The sequence below is a fragment of the Diorhabda carinulata genome, chromosome 2, assembly GCF_026250575.1.
Source record: "Diorhabda carinulata isolate Delta chromosome 2, icDioCari1.1, whole genome shotgun sequence".
Classification (NCBI taxonomy): domain Eukaryota; kingdom Metazoa; phylum Arthropoda; class Insecta; order Coleoptera; family Chrysomelidae; genus Diorhabda; species Diorhabda carinulata.
Genome location: NC_079461.1, coordinates 34,936,287 through 34,954,248, shown reverse-complemented (window position 1 = coordinate 34,954,248; position 17,962 = coordinate 34,936,287). Strand labels below are relative to the sequence as shown.

At 30.3% G+C, this 17,962-nt stretch overlaps 1 protein-coding gene across 3 annotated transcripts in view; it reads left to right on the top strand.

Moving 5' to 3' along the window:
* Positions 1 to 3,358: 3,358 nt before the first annotated feature.
* Positions 3,359 to 17,962, top strand: part of LOC130903985 (homeotic protein spalt-major-like) — a 156,900-nt gene continuing 142,296 nt past the window's right edge. For 2 of the 3 annotated variants that reach the window (XM_057816465.1, XM_057816461.1), the window contains exon 1: positions 3,359 to 3,842. In XM_057816465.1, coding sequence (XP_057672448.1) covers positions 3,749 to 3,842 — 94 coding nt within the window. In that variant the 5' untranslated portion in view covers positions 3,359 to 3,748. The remainder of the gene's footprint in view (positions 3,843 to 17,962) is intronic. The other variant, XM_057816464.1, reaches the window with a different exon arrangement.

The following is a 17,962-nucleotide window of genomic DNA, read 5'->3' as shown; positions in this document are numbered from 1 at the left end:
TTCTCTTTTTTCGTAAGATCAGTCTAGCTATTGGAGGCTGGAAACAAAGAGATTAATTCGGGAGAAATGGATATAATTAAAAGATGAGAACTGGAATCACAAAGAAACAAAACTTTGAAAGAGTTAAAGAAATTGATAATAGATAGAAAATTTAAGAGGAGAGGAGCCTTGATACCACTTGAAATGGCGAACAAAAACTAAAAATATATCACAGTTATTATTGAAATTGATTTCTGATTGATCAGCCATCCAACCATTGTGCTGGATAATTCTTAAGGTGGAGTGTAGATTATGGAAACGTACTTTTGTGAGGCCAACACTGTCTCATTGATTTCGATGATTTACCCGGTGCTTTCGTAACATGTCTTCTCGAACACTCCAAAGGGAAGCGCGTTTGAACGATACGTCTCTATTTGTATTCTGGATATTGAGCATCTTGATATCCACAGTCTTTGAGCTCATCGTCGTCTTTCAGTGGGTATTAAACAGCCCGATGATCAGACTTACTTGATTAGCTGCATGAAATGTTTCATAGTACCTTGGATAGCCTTCTAAAGAAGGTTTTGGTGTGTAGTTTGGTGATGGTTTCCAACCACCTATTCGAAATAATCCAATTCTACTCCAAATTAGATTTTTGAGAAAATCATATGATGAGGAAACTCGTGAGAGATCGATACTCATAACAAAACTTTTCGCTAACAAATACACTGAGAATTGAGACAAAATTCTTGTGGTTTTATGAAGTTACAACCTTGCTGCGTATAATAAAATGTGATGTTTTATTTTTTAATAAGGAAATTGTTAAATGTATGAAACGATTATTTTTCGTGTGTGCCACCTTGTAATCTACCCCCTGTTGTCTCCAGAGACCTACTTTTATTTGGGGCTTATGGGAAGGGGTTAGAACATAAATCTTTTTCATATCAGACTAGTTGTTGTTATATTGTTCACCATTCATTTAAAACTGAATAAAATTAAGATAAATCACATGAAAATCCTACATTTTCTGAATAATCGCTATCTATCCCGCAACGTTGATAAGATATTTTTAATGCGCGTACTGTGAATTGTTTAGTTGGATGACACAACATAATTATTGTGGATGAAAACTACAATTTTGATTGTTTTAGTTTTACATTACATTCAGTTAAGATATAACTTTGACTTGATTATTGGATTGTCGAATTATGGAACTTGCGATATCAGTTTACGCATCGATATTTTCTGGAACAACAGCCGATTTTGGACGACCTTCACGAAATTCATCCTGTAAAGAAGTACGACCACGATTGAATTCGAAAAACGAGTGAAACTCGGTGACTCGAGATGGTGCTTCATCAACAAAATTCATAGAACATAAAAAGCACTCGAATGACAACACGTTCTGTGATAATTCATTTTTAAAACTGTCAAATTCTATGATAAAGTCATATTTGACATATTCACATCAATGTTGCCATATCATTAAGAGTTTATGTTGTATTTATTATTTAATAGACCATCAGGAACTAAAAATATGTATAGTTCATGAAAGTTACTAAATTACAACATAAACGGATAGACAAAAAAGAAAATTTATATTGCTAGAAGAAAGACAATGAGGATTTCTTTTTATTTTGTCTTTGGAATGTTATGTTTAAATTGTATAAAAAAAACAACTTGGGTGAGTAACAAAATGTATAAAGGACGTTTTTAATATAAAATCAGATCGAAAATTAATTTTTCCTTCGTTCCGATCAACTCTCGCTGGCACAACAATAAAAACTTTTAATAATGAGTCCTCGACGACGACGTTTCCAATAAATCTGTCAAATTGGACAGCAGAACGGCATGCAAATGCGCCTGGTATGATATTTGGATATTTTTGCATTTTCTCCTATTCTCTTAGTGACGCTGTCTCGGTGCAGATGGACGGCTTGGATATGGGGCAAATAAACGACCTACCGGCTACCATAAAAGGTCGCCAGACGTACCCGTTGACAGATACATGATATTGTTATGGAAATATTAATATAGAATCGAGAATAAAGGAAACATAAATCCGAGATAGGTATGACGTGTCTCGGCGATTCGTAAATGTTCGAAATATTTTAAACGGACCTCGACTCGGAATTTGGCGTCTTTGAATAATTGCTTCGAAATTTTATTACTCGAATAAAAAAAATGAACACCGAGAGTCGAAGAAAAACTATCAAAATTTTATTAATCGTGAACGTGATATGAAATATATTCTATAAATTCTTGAAGCACCGCGGTTGAATTTGTTTGCACCAAAAGACTCGAGCTTTTTTTTTTTTTTGGATGCTCAAACTCGAGTAAATCTTTTTGTTTATACAATATTGAAAGTATGCGAGTGGAATAAACCCCCAAGTATGCCTCAATTTCACAGTATGTCACATGACGATTTTGCAATATCAGTTTACGATATTTGCTGGCAAAACCGCCGAGTTTGGATGACCTTCACTAAATTCATCCTGTAGCGAAGTGCTACCACGATAGAAGTCGGAAAATCAGCGAAACACCTTGGTTCGAGATGGTTCTTCATCACCAATAATCGAAGAAATTTGATCGGCACATTGCTGTTGGTTTAATCTACGTAGAAAGTCATAGAAAATTTTCGCACGTTTGAGATTTAATTCCTTTTCAATGTTTCAAATATCTGTAAACTTCTTAAGCCGCATTCAAAGTTTCCCCTACAGGATATTCCAAAATTCATGGGATGTATCAGTTTCCAACACGTATCCGTATAAAGCTTGGTCGCAATGTTGCCAGTAGTTTCAGAAATTCGTAAAAATTATGGATATTTTTTTTTCTTCGACGGATAGCGTTAGGAAAATTAATTATTGAAAAACTCCAATTATTCTCAATTTTCTACTTAACCAGGTCGCTTTTTTTCGTAATGAAATATTAAATACTGGAAAAGGACCGATAGGATTGTATAGTAATGTCTGTGTAAATTCAAAATTTGTCGCTACGATTGATTATTATATTTTTATCAAAATGTCATTATCATTACATCCATGTCTCAATGGCGATGTATAATTTTCGATATTTAATTTTCAAATAATAGTATATTGAAGGGTTATATATTCAATGTACTGTATATTATGTAATGAATAATTGAAATATGTATATATATATATAGATATATCCCTATTAACATTTTATCTGTACGCAATCGACACAACGTCGAAATCCTATTCGTTTACCGAATCTCCATCATTTAAAAAAAAAAATCGTCTATGATTTATGAATCGTTTAAAGGCAAGGCGAATCATCTGAATGAGTGAATTTAACCCCTCTCCAACACAGGTAAACTTAGAGGCGGTGCTTCATGTGCCGCCCGAGATAGTCATTTAGTCAAATGCCGAACGCTGAGTTGTACGACCGCTCGGCACACTCACCGTCGACATTCAATTGTCACAACATCGCCCCCGGCCACCTGGACAGGAGGACAAAATTTGAAAAGTGCCAGTGGTCCCTTATCATTCAGTGTTATCATTCGCAAAAATTCCTGTACGCGAGCGCCACCCGAACCGACTCGAAGGCCCACGAGGGTGCGGCGGACGCGCCGCCCTTATCTGAGCCCCCTCCACGCAGATCGGCGCTTGTTAGACAGCACCGCGACGCCGATCTGATCGTATGCTACCTGCACCAATCATAACTGATAACATGATGTGCGGAGAGTTAAAGTGATCTTTTATTTTTTTATTTGATTTTGTGGACAGTGACTTGTGTTGTGATTGAAATGTCTAGAAGAAAACAGGCTCGACCGATTCGACTCCTCGAGGATGAAGATCCAACGGCTCCGGCCGTTTTTCCTTCGGCGCCGAATAAAAACGGTAAGTCTTTGACTTACCGACAGCTTCACAATGAAAAACGAATTTAATATCATCCTTATTTATATTCGATCGATATTTCGGAAAGACAAATTTACACAAAAAAAAAGAAATAAAAGAAACAAATTCAATTATCTCCGTTTTATTTTATGGAGACTAAAAGTTTTATGAATTTTGAGATATGAAATGATCGCATCTTATTATATCATGGGAGAAATTGAAAATTGAAATCATAACTATCTGTTAAACGTCTCTGTCGTGGATAGTCGTTAATCAATAATGATATTAGTGGAAGAAACTCTAGGTCCGTACACATCTATAATTTCTTCAACTTTTTTTATGTTTCTCTTGATAAATCGTCTTGATGTTGAGTCTCTTTAAATAGAAAGTTTTATTTAAAAAACAGATAAAAGTTGACATTTCGAGTTATTTCGATCTTTTTCAAAATATAACTTGACATTGACAATTTGCATGATTATATTATAAAATAGATCACCTACAACGTGAATATCAAAATAAAAATAAGTTTAAACGCCAAAAAAATAATGTTTCACTCAAATGCTTCAGTTTTTTTTATGTCATGTATGTTTTTTTGATATTTCTTAATTTGTGAATCCAATTTTAACTTTTTTCTTATCGATGACCTTTTAATCTGTTTTCTAAATACTGAGATGTCTGCCCTATATTACAATTATACGTATTACAAGGTATATATAATTTTATGTCTTTTGTTTTTGGGTGTTTTAGATTTTAGTTAAATATTTCGATAATAAATAATATATATTAATAATTTATATTGAAAAATTATTTATTTGTGTTTAAAGCGGATAATTATTTTTTATTTTGGTTGATCGAGATCAGTCCTATTTTGCTAAATGAATCGAAAAGTCAACTTTTTTCAAAATCAATTTTCTCTCAAAATCAAAACGATTTATCTTGAGAAATATTTTGAATTGGGATTGAATATAAAAGTTTTCCTATTCAATTTCAAAGGTGGATATAAAGAAAAAGTTTAATTAGAATGAAAAACAGACCATGAAAGACAGAACAATGTCTGAATAAGAAGGTTTCGAGTTAGAATTCTTATTTATTTATTTTTAATCAAATTTCCAATTGAGATGATACATCAAGACTAATTGATAATAGAAAGGTAGAAATACAAGAAGGGAAATTAGTGTTTTTTGATTTTTCTTTACACTAAATTTTTCACAATAAAGATTTGCTGATCATTATTTTTTATTAGTTTTCTTGATTTCACTAAAATTTTCATAATAATAACTTAGAAATTCATGTGAAATATTCAAAAAGAATGTTTTTTATTTTTACTAATACGATTTAGACAATTAAGTACATATAAATGCTTCAACGAACCGGTTCATCAGTTTTGTTCGGAATATTTGTTTTTGACTTTGCCTTTGTCGATTTTGATCACCATCCAAAATTCAATATTTCCTTTACTGTGGTTCCAAAGTCTTTCTTACAAGAAAAATATTTTTTTATTTTCATTTCTCTAGACCTCTCATAATTATATCAATTGTTACAAAGGAAATTCGATTAATTTTGAGAAAAGATTGAAATTTATAGTTATATTTAGGAAAATTGTAAATTTTTTTAAATTTCTCTCCCTAGAAAAAATTCTGTATATAGGAAATTGAAACTATCAAATTCTTATTACAAGTTATTATATTTTATTTGAAAATACAAAGAATCATGACAACGGTTTACATACAAGTATGCAAAACAGATAAAAATGAATATTGATATATCAGCTCGCTTGAGTTTACACTAGATTTTGGTATGCCAACCCGGAAATCAATGAATATATCATAAAATGTAAATGGGTATACCTTCAGGCATTAACCAATAATTTTATACGTCAATGACGAAGAACACGACCTTACTTTAATATAAAATACATTAAACTATCAATGGTTGGTACACACATTCATTTTCATAAAAATTTATATTAGTTATATAGATCAGAATATGTCCTTGAATTTTAAAGATAAATATACACACAAGCAAGTTTATATGAAGTGTTATTAAAAATATTTTAACTCTAGTAGCTCAATTTTGAGTAAAGCTTCTTTTGCCACTATTTTTTGGTTATTAGTAAGTTTTCTGTATCTAGTTTTTGATTAAGTATTAAATGGGAACGAGCTTTGTTTATAACTGTTACAGAATTAGTCAATTGACTAAAATATTTATTAAAACCATTTGTTTCGTCGTCGTAGTTTTTCGTATTTTTTACTTTTTTCAAATTTCAAGCCAAACTTTTTACCATTTTTTGATAAATATAGAGAGGGTAACATATTTGAAATCGTTTAAAAGAATTTTTCTATTGTAATTTTAAAAACATTTCAACAAAATTTTCATTCAATGTTAATATTAACCACAGAAATCTAGAAAAATAATATTATAAATTTTCTTGATGTCACACTTCTTGTTTCTATTTTATTAAGTCTTTTTCCTTCTACTATTCAGCTTCTTGAGCAGTAGATGTCCAGCTTTCGTGCCATATCTTGGGAGGTCGGCCGAGAAGTCGCCTTTAAGTTGGTTTTTCATTATTTGTCCATTAAGACCATCATAACGTCGTGAATCCTACTATATCCTAAATTTTCGGATCTTTTCTTAAAGCTTTAGAAAATCTAGAAGCCTTATTTGCTTGAGTTCGTACCTCTTGTAAGTTACTGGCGCTTGTGATCTCGACTCCTCGTGTAAATTGCGTACCCCAGTGAATTGATGTCACATTATACAAAATTAACAATAAAATAAAAACAGAATTGTATAAATAATGATCTAAGGATAATTATTTGGGTGTTCTGATGAATATAACATGATTATATAATTCCTAAATCAAGAAAAAATACTTTAACTTCAACAACTGTGATATACGTTAAACATCGATGTATTGGACGGAGAAGACAAGACAAACTGTTATTTGAAAAGAAAAATGAAATGATGAATCAATCAATTACAATATCATCTTCATTATTTGACTATAATAATGAATAAAAAAACACCTAAATTACTGAATACAAGTATTTAACACCTTAAAGATTCTTTAGGTACCGCTTTCCATGATTGAGATTTTTCACTCTTTATTAATGACGTAATAACTATTGGAGATTCCACCATCGATCATTGGTTGATGTTATTCAATTTATTAGCTGCTCAATCAATACATATCATTTATTTTGTTGCTTTATGTAAACAATTGAATGAAAGTAATGATGAGTAAATATAAGACTTTGACCAGATTCGCAGCGTCCAGTCTTAGTTTTGGTTTTGTTCCAAGCCTATCACAACTCTTCCACTTTTTTGGCAGGTTTTTCAATAAATCAATAAATGAGAAAGGGGCAGTATTTACTAGCATAAACAATATTAGAAAAACATTTCGAGTTGAGGAATCTCTTGTTTAAATTTTGCGTGTGATATTAAAACATTAAAATTGTTAATTGCGGCATTATTACCAAAACTATTCCGTTTATAACTGAATGAAAGTGTATTTAATTTTATTTAATGCGTGGTTTTTTAAAGGTGAGTGTAATTTTTTTCATAGTTTCATTAGATTATACATATAAAAATCAATTCTTAGTAATCCCATCATCTGAATTGACCAAATTTATTATTTCTTAGTGAAGTTTTGAACATTAGTCAGGAAACGAAAAGTAGTCAACAATTTTACTTACTCCTGAAAACTGAATTTGTCATATTTATTAGTTTTTCTTCATATTTTTTTTCAATTTTGGGATAACGTAGGTCATAATTACAATAATAGATATTATGTTAATATTTTAATGAATTTAGGTGTATTCTGTTGTGAAATTAGTTTTTTTTTAATAATTTTTGGAAAATACAAATTGACGTTTCGACTTCTATTTGGGTCTTTATGAAAATATGGAAAAAGTTTGTTCGAAAAATTCATACATCTAGAGAGTTCAACCAAAAAACCCCAAAAACCTTTTTTTTGAACTCCTCATTTTATTTTATTTCATTTGTATCTTTATCTAATTGTTTTCTGTTTGTTTTTTAGTTTTCACAAGTTTTTGTTTACAAATTCAAACAATTTTTTGATAATAAAGCATTTCTCTCTCTCTCATATTTTGATAAAGACTTAAATAAAAGTCCAAACGTCAATTTTTGTCTTTCTTTTAACAAATTATTAAGATAAATCTAATTTCAGAAGAGACCTAAAATCAAGAATATTTAGAGGCATATAAATATCAAAAGGTCTGAGAAATAACAAAGAAATTTATTTTAATGAATATATTAAACAATAAAATACTAGATACCAAGTCTCAACCACCCCTGAAAGAAGTTTGATGAAAAAATTGATCCTGCTGAATAGTTCAACCAAAAAAACCCAAATTTTTCTCGCACTCTTCATTTTATATTATTTGTATCTTTATTTAGTTAATTTTATGTTTGTTTTTCGGTTTTTACAAGCTTTTGTCTACAAATTTTAACAATTTTTCACAATAAAGCATTTATTTATCTCATATTTTGATAATGAATTAGATAGAAGTCAAAACGTTAATTTTTATGTTTCTTTTAAAAAATTATTAGGAAAAAACTGATTCCAAAACAGAAGACACCTAAATCAAGAACATTTACAAGCATAAACATATGAAAAGGTCTAAGAAATAACAAAGAAATTTATTTGAATGAATATTTTAAACAATAAAATACTAAATACCAAGTTTCAACCACCCCTGAAAGAAGTTTGATCAAAAAATTGATCCTGCTGAATAGTTCAACCAAAAAAAACCCAAATTTTTCTCGCACTATTTATTTTATATTATTTGTATCTTTATTTAGTTAATTTTATGTTTGTTTTTCGGTTTTTACAAGCTTTTGTCTACAAATTTTAACAATTTTTCACAATAAAGCATTTATTTATCTCATATTTTGATAATGAATTAGATAGAAGTCAAAACGTTAATTTTTATGTTTCTTTTAAAAAATTATTAGGAAAAAACTGATTCCAAAACAGAAGACACCTAAATCAAGAACATTTACAAGCATAAACATATGAAAAGGTCTAAGAAATAACAAAGAAATTTATTTGAATGAATATATTGAACAATAAAGTACTAAATACCAAGTTTCAACCACCCCTGAAAGAAGTTTGATCAAAAAATTGATCCTGCTGAATAGTTCAACCAAAAAAACCCCAAACTTTTCTCGCACTATTTATTTTATATTATTTGTATCTTTATTTAGTTAATTTTATGTTTGTTTTCCGGTTTTTACAAGCTTTTGTCTACAAATTTTAACAATTTTTCACAATAAAGCATTTATTTATCTCATATTTTGATAAAGACTTAGATAGAAGTCAAAACGTTAATTTTTATGTTTCTTTTAAAAAATTATTAGGAAAAAACTGATTCCAAAACAGAAGACACCTAAATCAAGAACATTTACAAGCATAAACATATGAAAAGGTCTAAGAAATAACAAAGAAATTTATTTGAATGAATATTTTAAACAATAAAATACTAAATACCAAGTTTCAACCACCCCTGAAAGAAGTTTGATCAAAAAATTGATCCTGCTGAATAGTTCAACCAAAAAAAACCCAAATTTTTCTCGCACTATTTATTTTATATTATTTGTATCTTTATTTAGTTAATTTTATGTTTGTTTTCCGGTTTTTACAAGCTTTTGTCTACAAATTTTAACAATTTTTCACAATAAAGCATTTATTTATCTCATATTTTGATAAAGACTTAGATAGAAGTCAAAACGTTAATTTTTATGTTTCTTTTAAAAAATTATTAGGAAAAAACTGATTCCAAAACAGAAGACACCTAAATCAAGAACATTTACAAGCATAAACATATGAAAAGGTCTAAGAAATAACAAAGAAATTTATTTGAATGAATATTTTAAACAATAAAATACTAAATACCAAGTTTCAACCACCCCTGAAAGAAGTTTGATCAAAAAATTGATCCTGCTGAATAGTTCAACCAAAAAAACCCCAAACTTTTCTCGCACTATTTATTTTATATTATTTGTATCTTTATTTAGTTAATTTTATGTTTGTTTTCCGGTTTTTACAAGCTTTTGTCTACAAATTTTAACAATTTTTCACAATAAAGCATTTATTTATCTCATATTTTGATAAAGACTTAGATAGAAGTCAAAACGTTAATTTTTATGTTTCTTTTAAAAAATTATTAGGAAAAAACTGATTCCAAAACAGAAGACACCTAAATCAAGAACATTTACAAGCATAAACATATGAAAAGGTCTAAGAAATAACAAAGAAATTTATTTTAATGAATATTTTAAACAATAAAATACTAAATACCAAGTCTCAACCACCCCTGAAAGAAGTTTGATCAAAAAATTGATCCTGCTGAATAGTTCAACCAAAAAAAACCCAAATTTTTCTCGCACTCTTTATTTGTATCTTTATTTAGTTATTTTTATGTTTGTTTTTCAATTTTTTTTGTCTACAAATTGTCAAAATTTTTTTACAACAAGACATTTCTCTTTCTTCATTGTCTAGGTCTTAGTCATGCAGACCTGATGCTGGTCTTGATTTTACAGTTTCTGCCACAAGACTCATCACCAATATATCGATTAACAAAGAAAATAGATTTTCATCTATTATATATAAATAAAAATAGTTGTCACGACATCATTTTATTATAATTTTCAAGAAAAAATTCAGTGGCCGTTTCTTTGCATATTTGTATTTGTACGATCTCTTGTTTTCTATATGAACGAGTTCTTACGATAACGAAATGGAACACTCACGATTACCAACCGATTTATCAAAAAACCAGATTTAATATAATACGCTGTCAGTGTCGATTGCGGCGATAGCTTTCAACTAACTAAATTTCATATTTAATCTACCACCTGGTTGAGTTTTCTTTTTGAACATTATATTGTCGTTCTTAAAGGTATTATAGTATACATAATTAAGTAAACGTTAACACTAGATAATCATCTTACTGAAACCTTCTCTTAGAAGAACAGATGGTCGATTTTTACATACATTATACAGGGGTATAAAAATAATTAGCTTTAAACGAGATGAATCATTAAAAACAAGTAAAATATCAAAAAGAACTAATTTTTTTTGAGTGAATCCGGTAATTCGCCTAACCTCAAATCACGATCAAATTAATTGTTGCTGATATTCTAGTTTGATTAAACAAACTCACTACTGCCATGAGTATTAATTAAAATTAGCATTGTAATTTTCACGGGGGGAAAATCTCTTTTTTTGGTCCCTATTATGCGAGATGAAATGATGCTATTCATTCCAGGAAACAGCGTTCCTAAGGCCTTCAAACCATGACTTTTTATTTTCACAATACTTCTCCAAAGGTTGCGCACTGTACTTTTGCACTCCAATTCGTTGTTATCTCTCTAATATTCCTCAAAACCGCACCCAAGCATTTTTTAATTGTACAAATTCTTCTGTTGTGGTTTTCCTCCAAGGTCCTTCATTTGTTTATACTTTTCCAAAAGTTCTCCTCAACACCTTGGTTTCCCATATGACCAGTTTTGTTTTCCCAGTATTTCTTAAAGCCCATGCATCTCTTTAACGGTTTCAGTGGATTACAAGGAAAAGAATTTTTGTAAAAAGTATATATATTTTCGTCCTTCGGCTGGGGTGACAAAAACCGCGAGAGAGAATACTAGACTTTTCTCCCTATGGATTTATAATGTACTATTTATATGGTGTTTCAGAAAATACCAAATATTTTCATATTCTTCAAAGTTTTCTTCTTATTTTATCCTTCTTTCTCAATGAATTGTCATGTTTTTTCTTGGATTTTTGTTTTGTTTACCTATTTTGATATTATTATTCTGTTTGTCATTATTTACAACATTATCCATTATTATTAAAAATGTCTTCATTTTCTGCTTTAATTCCCTAGTTACATTTCATCTACTAGATAAACAAATATATATGTTGGCCGATGTTGTTGTGGTTCCTTGCAACGGGACATTATCCACAAGTTTGATATAGACACAATTGTATATAGTTTTGACTCCCAGTATCTTTCGACTGAAATTTCCCTGAAAAGTAGCTGAAAAACAGGGTTTCGAATACATTATCTATTTTTGTTTTTATATCCACTTGTATACTATATATGTATATTCGACCAATTGTTGCTTTTCATAATTTGAAAATAACGGCAAAACATTTCATGGGGTGATAAATTGTAAACATATATCATAAAATATCGTCACCTATATATAAGAAATTTTAGTTTAGTTTAGTAAACTTGTAAACTTGTAGTTAAGTTAAATTAAGAACAATTATAAATATGAAAAATGACATTGACACTTGACAATTTACTTGACATTTACTACGTCAAATTTTTATCTATCTTTCAAACATTATAAAAAAACTAATTTTAAAACGGATAATACCTAAAATCAAGATCATCTAGAAGCATACAAAAGGATGCTGTAGGTCATATATTATGTTCTAATGAGTTTGTGATAAAACAGTTTTGTTGTACGTGCTTTTGAATAGAATATACGAGGTTTAAGATCTGGTGATTACAAATACCAAATATAAAGGTAGTCGAATCGTAAAAAATTTCATAATCTGCCAAAAATTACCGATTCTGTCGTATAGGAACCAATATCTTTTGATTTTAAAAAAATTTGGTACCTAGAAATCAACCGTGGTAATGGTAACTCACTTAGAGATCTATGTGGGTTGCGTCTTTTTATATATTATGAATAGTATGTGTTGTTTGGTTCATATTTCAAAATTTATAATTAAATTAGTGAACGTTAGCGCACAAAGATTTTCTAATAGGTCCACTCAAAAGTAGATACCAAGAGCCGATGTCCTTGAGAAAACTAATCAAAAACTTTGTCTCAACCATTTAATATCATTGGTAATGCTTACTGGATCCTCACCGATGAGTTGGTCTGCATTTTCTTCATCTTCCATGCCCCAATGGCATTCCGGAACGTCCTCAATGCCTAAAGCATAGAAATGCCGTCCTAGATAACCATGTGAGGCTAAAAGTCTAGTCGCATTTCGATTTCCATTCCTGTTTATAAGACCAGTTGATTGGTAAGACAAACATCTACGTGTACCAAAGGTTGTATCATGTCAGGTTTGTCCATTTTTCTCCGCAGAGTTTGTCTTACAAGCAGTCTACTCAGAGATGTAAAGCTCGCTGGACTCTCATCGATGAGTTGGTTTGCAGTTTCTTTCTCTTCCATACCCGAGCGGAATTCCGGAACGTCCATGATGCCTAAAGGATGGAAATGGCGTCACATATCTAGCTCCGTTCCTCCATCTATGTGTGCCTAAGATTGTCTAAACCAAAAACCCAAAAAAGATCTTTGTACAAGGCTGCGATTCTATGATTTTTCAGTTACAGGATGGAATTTAAAACGTTGCTTTTAGTAAATAATTAGAGGTTAGTTTTTATGCATGTACATCTTGGATTAAGAATTATGGAAAGAAATAAATTGAAATTCTGTTTGTCTGTATCTGTCGAAAATTTTTTGAGGCACCATTTATAAGTAATAAAAATTTTAAACTGTGCAGATTGTCCTTATACTGTTGAGCTTCCAAATACCGCGCAATCCGCTGTTAGTAAACAGAGTAAAATTGCCGTAATAAGAACAAATTATAGACAATTTATACGCCAATGATATTTATAATTCACTTCGTGAAAAAAAAATGATAAATATGTCGCTGTTCACATGATGTGGGCATCGTTTATTCGACTCCGGCGGAAAGATCTGTCATTTATATCATACAATTATTGAAACTTTATTATAGATATTATTTTTAATGCGCACTATATAGAAATAGCTATTTCAGTCGGAATGTTCAGTCTTGGGATAAAAACGGTTTGTGATAACTCAAAGTTATTCAAGAAAAGTAAAATAATAATAAAAAGAATTTGAATCTTTAAACTTTTATCTCATTAATGCCCAAAATTTTTTTTAGAAACGTCTTTCAAATCATTTTGTTTCAAAACGATCTGGATAATTACATAATAAATAATTATCAATGGAAGGACACCCAAGCAACTAAAGTTGTTTCTGATCACTTGAGAACAAATTTATAGCAAGCAACTCAGTCAAATTAAGATAATGACATCAAATATCTATTTGAAATTTTGTTTATCAATAAAAAAGTTATTAATCTACAATCTTAATTGAAACCTAAGTTTGTTACGTTTGTCAGCAATTTATATTTTTTGGTTTATGGTATCCAAAAGTTAATTTTTAGGTTATTTCATGACACACACACTTTTCATAATTAAATGATCTAATCGTACCAAACTAAGCTCAAATCTTCCTGTATAAGTAACTTGTGGTTCGCGATTACAATTCTGAAGAATGTACATTCTCTCTGAAATTGCAATATCAGATAAACCACTCCGAGTTTGACATCCTTGTGAGGAATACTGAATATTTTTCATTGGACTTTCCAACGAACTAATGATGTTTATTGAATTTTGATAAATCTTAAGTATTTATGATTTTATTTACAGCATTAAAAAAACATGTTTTCTTAGACCGTTTCACATGTCTTCTACATCCGGAGTCCGGTTGGTTTCCAATTGAAAACCAAAAAAAGTCTGCAAGCATTGCTGGGCTCTTATTTCCATTGGTAGCGCTTTTTAATTGTGGCGAAATCTTCATGGAAGCGCTCTCCATGTTCGTCACTTAAAGCACTCATATTTTCCAGAAAACACTTCACGAGGGAATGTAAAAAGTATTTTCAAGGACAAACTACATCCTAATTTATAATATTCATTATATATTTCAACGTCTCTTAAAGAGGAAAATTTTTAATCTAAAAATTTTCCTCTTGGTGTGATAGTGGTAATATTATCTTCTCGGGATTAACTGAAGGTCGTTTTCCAAATTTTTTGCCCTAGAACCTTAATAGTTGTTGGCTCTTATATTCATGTCGTCATTTTACGTACAGCCTTTAAGCTTGACTTTCAGGAATCAATGACGAGCTTCATTCCCTTTTACAAAGCTTCTTAACCCAGTTTCAACATCAAACCCTCGATGTCTTTACAATTATCTTCAGAAAACAAACATATGAATTGTGACTTTCACTGTTTGAGTCTTGAACTTGAATTTTTTTCTTTGAGCAAATACAAATTTTTCATTTGAGACACAGAAGACACCTCCGCGTTTTTTACCGTATGCTTCGATTTCTTCGAAAAGCCTTTGATATTGGTCAAGCAAAAATAACAATTCCTGATGTTATTGGTACATACAACTGGTCAAATTTCTGTGACATGAGATGAAGTAGACGTGTGGCATCCAATATCTATCCTGGTTGCGAATATCCAGATTGAAATATGCATGATAGCACTTCTTAATTTAAGGTGTATCAGCCTTTTTTGGCTTTCAAGTTTTATACTCACCGCAAAAATGACAAGTAGGGAGAATTAACAAAGTCAACTAACTTCCAAAGGTGACACCATATCTCTGAGAATTTAACGAACTTTTGCAGCGCTACTCATAAAACATCCACCAGATTTGGTTTTAGTAACTCTGAGTTGATTAGGTAACTCGAAAATTGATGAGCTTTTGATTAAACGAAGTAATGTTAATGTTGTATTGAGACATTTCCTATTTTTAGAAAGTGCGATTCGATTCCAATTAATCTAAAGGTACGGCAAATCATAAAAAAGAATATGTCTGTCGTTTTCGTGATAACAAATTATTTTTATTTAAAATTATGTTGATAGGAATACCTTCTTTATGATCGTATAATATTTTTATGGCTTCACTTAGTTGAAATTTATGCAATTCCTTTAGATATTGATGGAATAATCAATATTTCAGGTGTGGCAAGATCAAGAAGCATAAATTTTTCTATTAAAGATAAAAATGTGATATGTAAATAATATTGATGAAATTTGTCAATAAACAAAAACAATTTCATTCATAATTTCCCTATTAAATCCCAAAGTAACTCACTCAAACTCTAGAATTCATCAGAATTTATAATGCCTCATTAATTAGTTATTGATTTAATTAGAATAATGAATCGTTTTACATGAGATTTTTTAAAGTAAGTTGACCCGTAAATAATTAATTAATTAAAGGTGTAGCGGTTGAAGCTTGTACCTTTAACTCAAATTGGATAAAAAAACTATTTTCTCTAACTATACATTGCAATGAATAGTACCGACATCCTTAGGTCAAGCCAGGTACTTTCGGACACATCCTCGTAACATTTACTTCAAAAAATATATTTATTCATAACCTCCATATACTGAATGTTAATTTATTTTTATTCACTAACCGAATATAAGGTCTAGAAGAATCAAAATCTAACTTAAAAGTAGTTCCACTGTCAATGTCATGTTTGCAAATTATCAAATGTGACACTTTAAGTCACTCTTTGACATTAGGAAACGTCACGTTTTTCATAACCTCATATATCAGTTATGGAAAGAGGTTATGTAAAAAGTTTCAAAGAATAATTTATTAATAAGAAAATGTTCAGATGAAGAAGTCATATTTGAACCCTAGTTCATAATAATTGAGATTACTGGTTATTAATTAGTTGTAACGAGAAACTGTAATAAAAGAAAGTTATTAGTGAATTATTTACTTAATTATTTTGATAATGAACTAAAACTTTATCAATCTTATAGCTGACTGATCGTATTATTTACCATAAGTTTCGGTTCTCCGTTTTGTTAGTTAATACCAGTAGCCGATGTTTAGATTTCGCTTTAGTAATAAAGTGGAACGGTTTTTTGGCCTTGCCGACGGCATACCAATCGATTGGTTACATAACAAAACCACTTTGATGAATTGTAGAAAACTGGTCGAATTTTAATGGTCTAATCGTTCATAGCCAAAGAAGCTCTGACAGATCCGTACAAATTCGATGGGTCTAGTGCTTTTTTAATTATATTTAAGTTGTCAGGTAGATTACATAAGTCTTTTAACTTTGTTATTGGATACATTTTTATATTTTATAACCCACAAACACACAAAATAGTATTTCGTTTGTTTATTGGTTGGTTGATCTATCAATTAAGTCAATTAGAAGTATTTCCGGTCAAGAAATCTTTGTACCAGTTTTCGGTAATGTAACAAATTTTATTTTCTCATATTTCAAACATTATTTTCATAATTTCGTAAAATAATACAAATCTCAATGAACAAAACCCTCCATTCTTTATTTATTACCAAATTATGAGGGTCGCTACTAAAGTTTGGAGATTCTTTCCATTCCGATTGAGATCAAGAATCAGAGAGTCATCAAACGTTTTAATTCACTTTTAATCTATGCATTCGATGTTTGGACTGTTTTTGTTTGAACTGATGTGTAACAGCTCGCATAGGTGAAGAATGATTCATCTTCTGCAATTGGCTTCCTTGATTTTTTCGAACACTTCTAGCAAACAAACGCTGGTTGCTCTACGTTCTGGTTGCTCTAAGTTGCTCTAATAGAAAGGTGGCGGTGTTTACTTCGAAATCCGAACAACTATTGTTGGATTTGGCTCGTCTTCAAAGACTCGTACAATCGATTGTTGTTCAGGTTCGAGTTCATATCTACAGATCCATGATTCGTCGCTTGTCACGGTCTTATAAACATCTTTTGAATCATCGCTATTGAATATCTCCAACATTTCTTTGGTCCAATCAACACGTGCTTTTTTTGACGATTGTTGAAACAAATTCTGTCTCTTTAACATAACCTATAAGTATAAATTCATCACCCGTTTTAAAGAACTATCTTTATAGTAAATATTCAATAATCTATTACCAAATAAATTTCCTACGGTCCTAAATTGGATTCGCCCAACATTTTGCGTATTATTTTTGAAAACAACCAAAAGAAAAGCTGGTTCCATCAAAAAAAACCTTTTTTTCGAATCGTTATCTAAATAAAATCTGGTATAAACGAAAAATAAAATCAACAAGAGACGAAAAAGCGCTGTCTCGATTCGCTCCCGGCCAATGGAGGAGTTTATTGGAGGGAATTCGAGATTAATATCATGGTGTCTGTGTTTTAATTTGTACGAATTAATAAAAGGGATAAAGTCGCCATTTTGTTGCCTAACCCTTTCATATAATAATCTCATTAAGCGGGGTGCCTGCGGAGGTAGGCCAAGCGGAAGAAA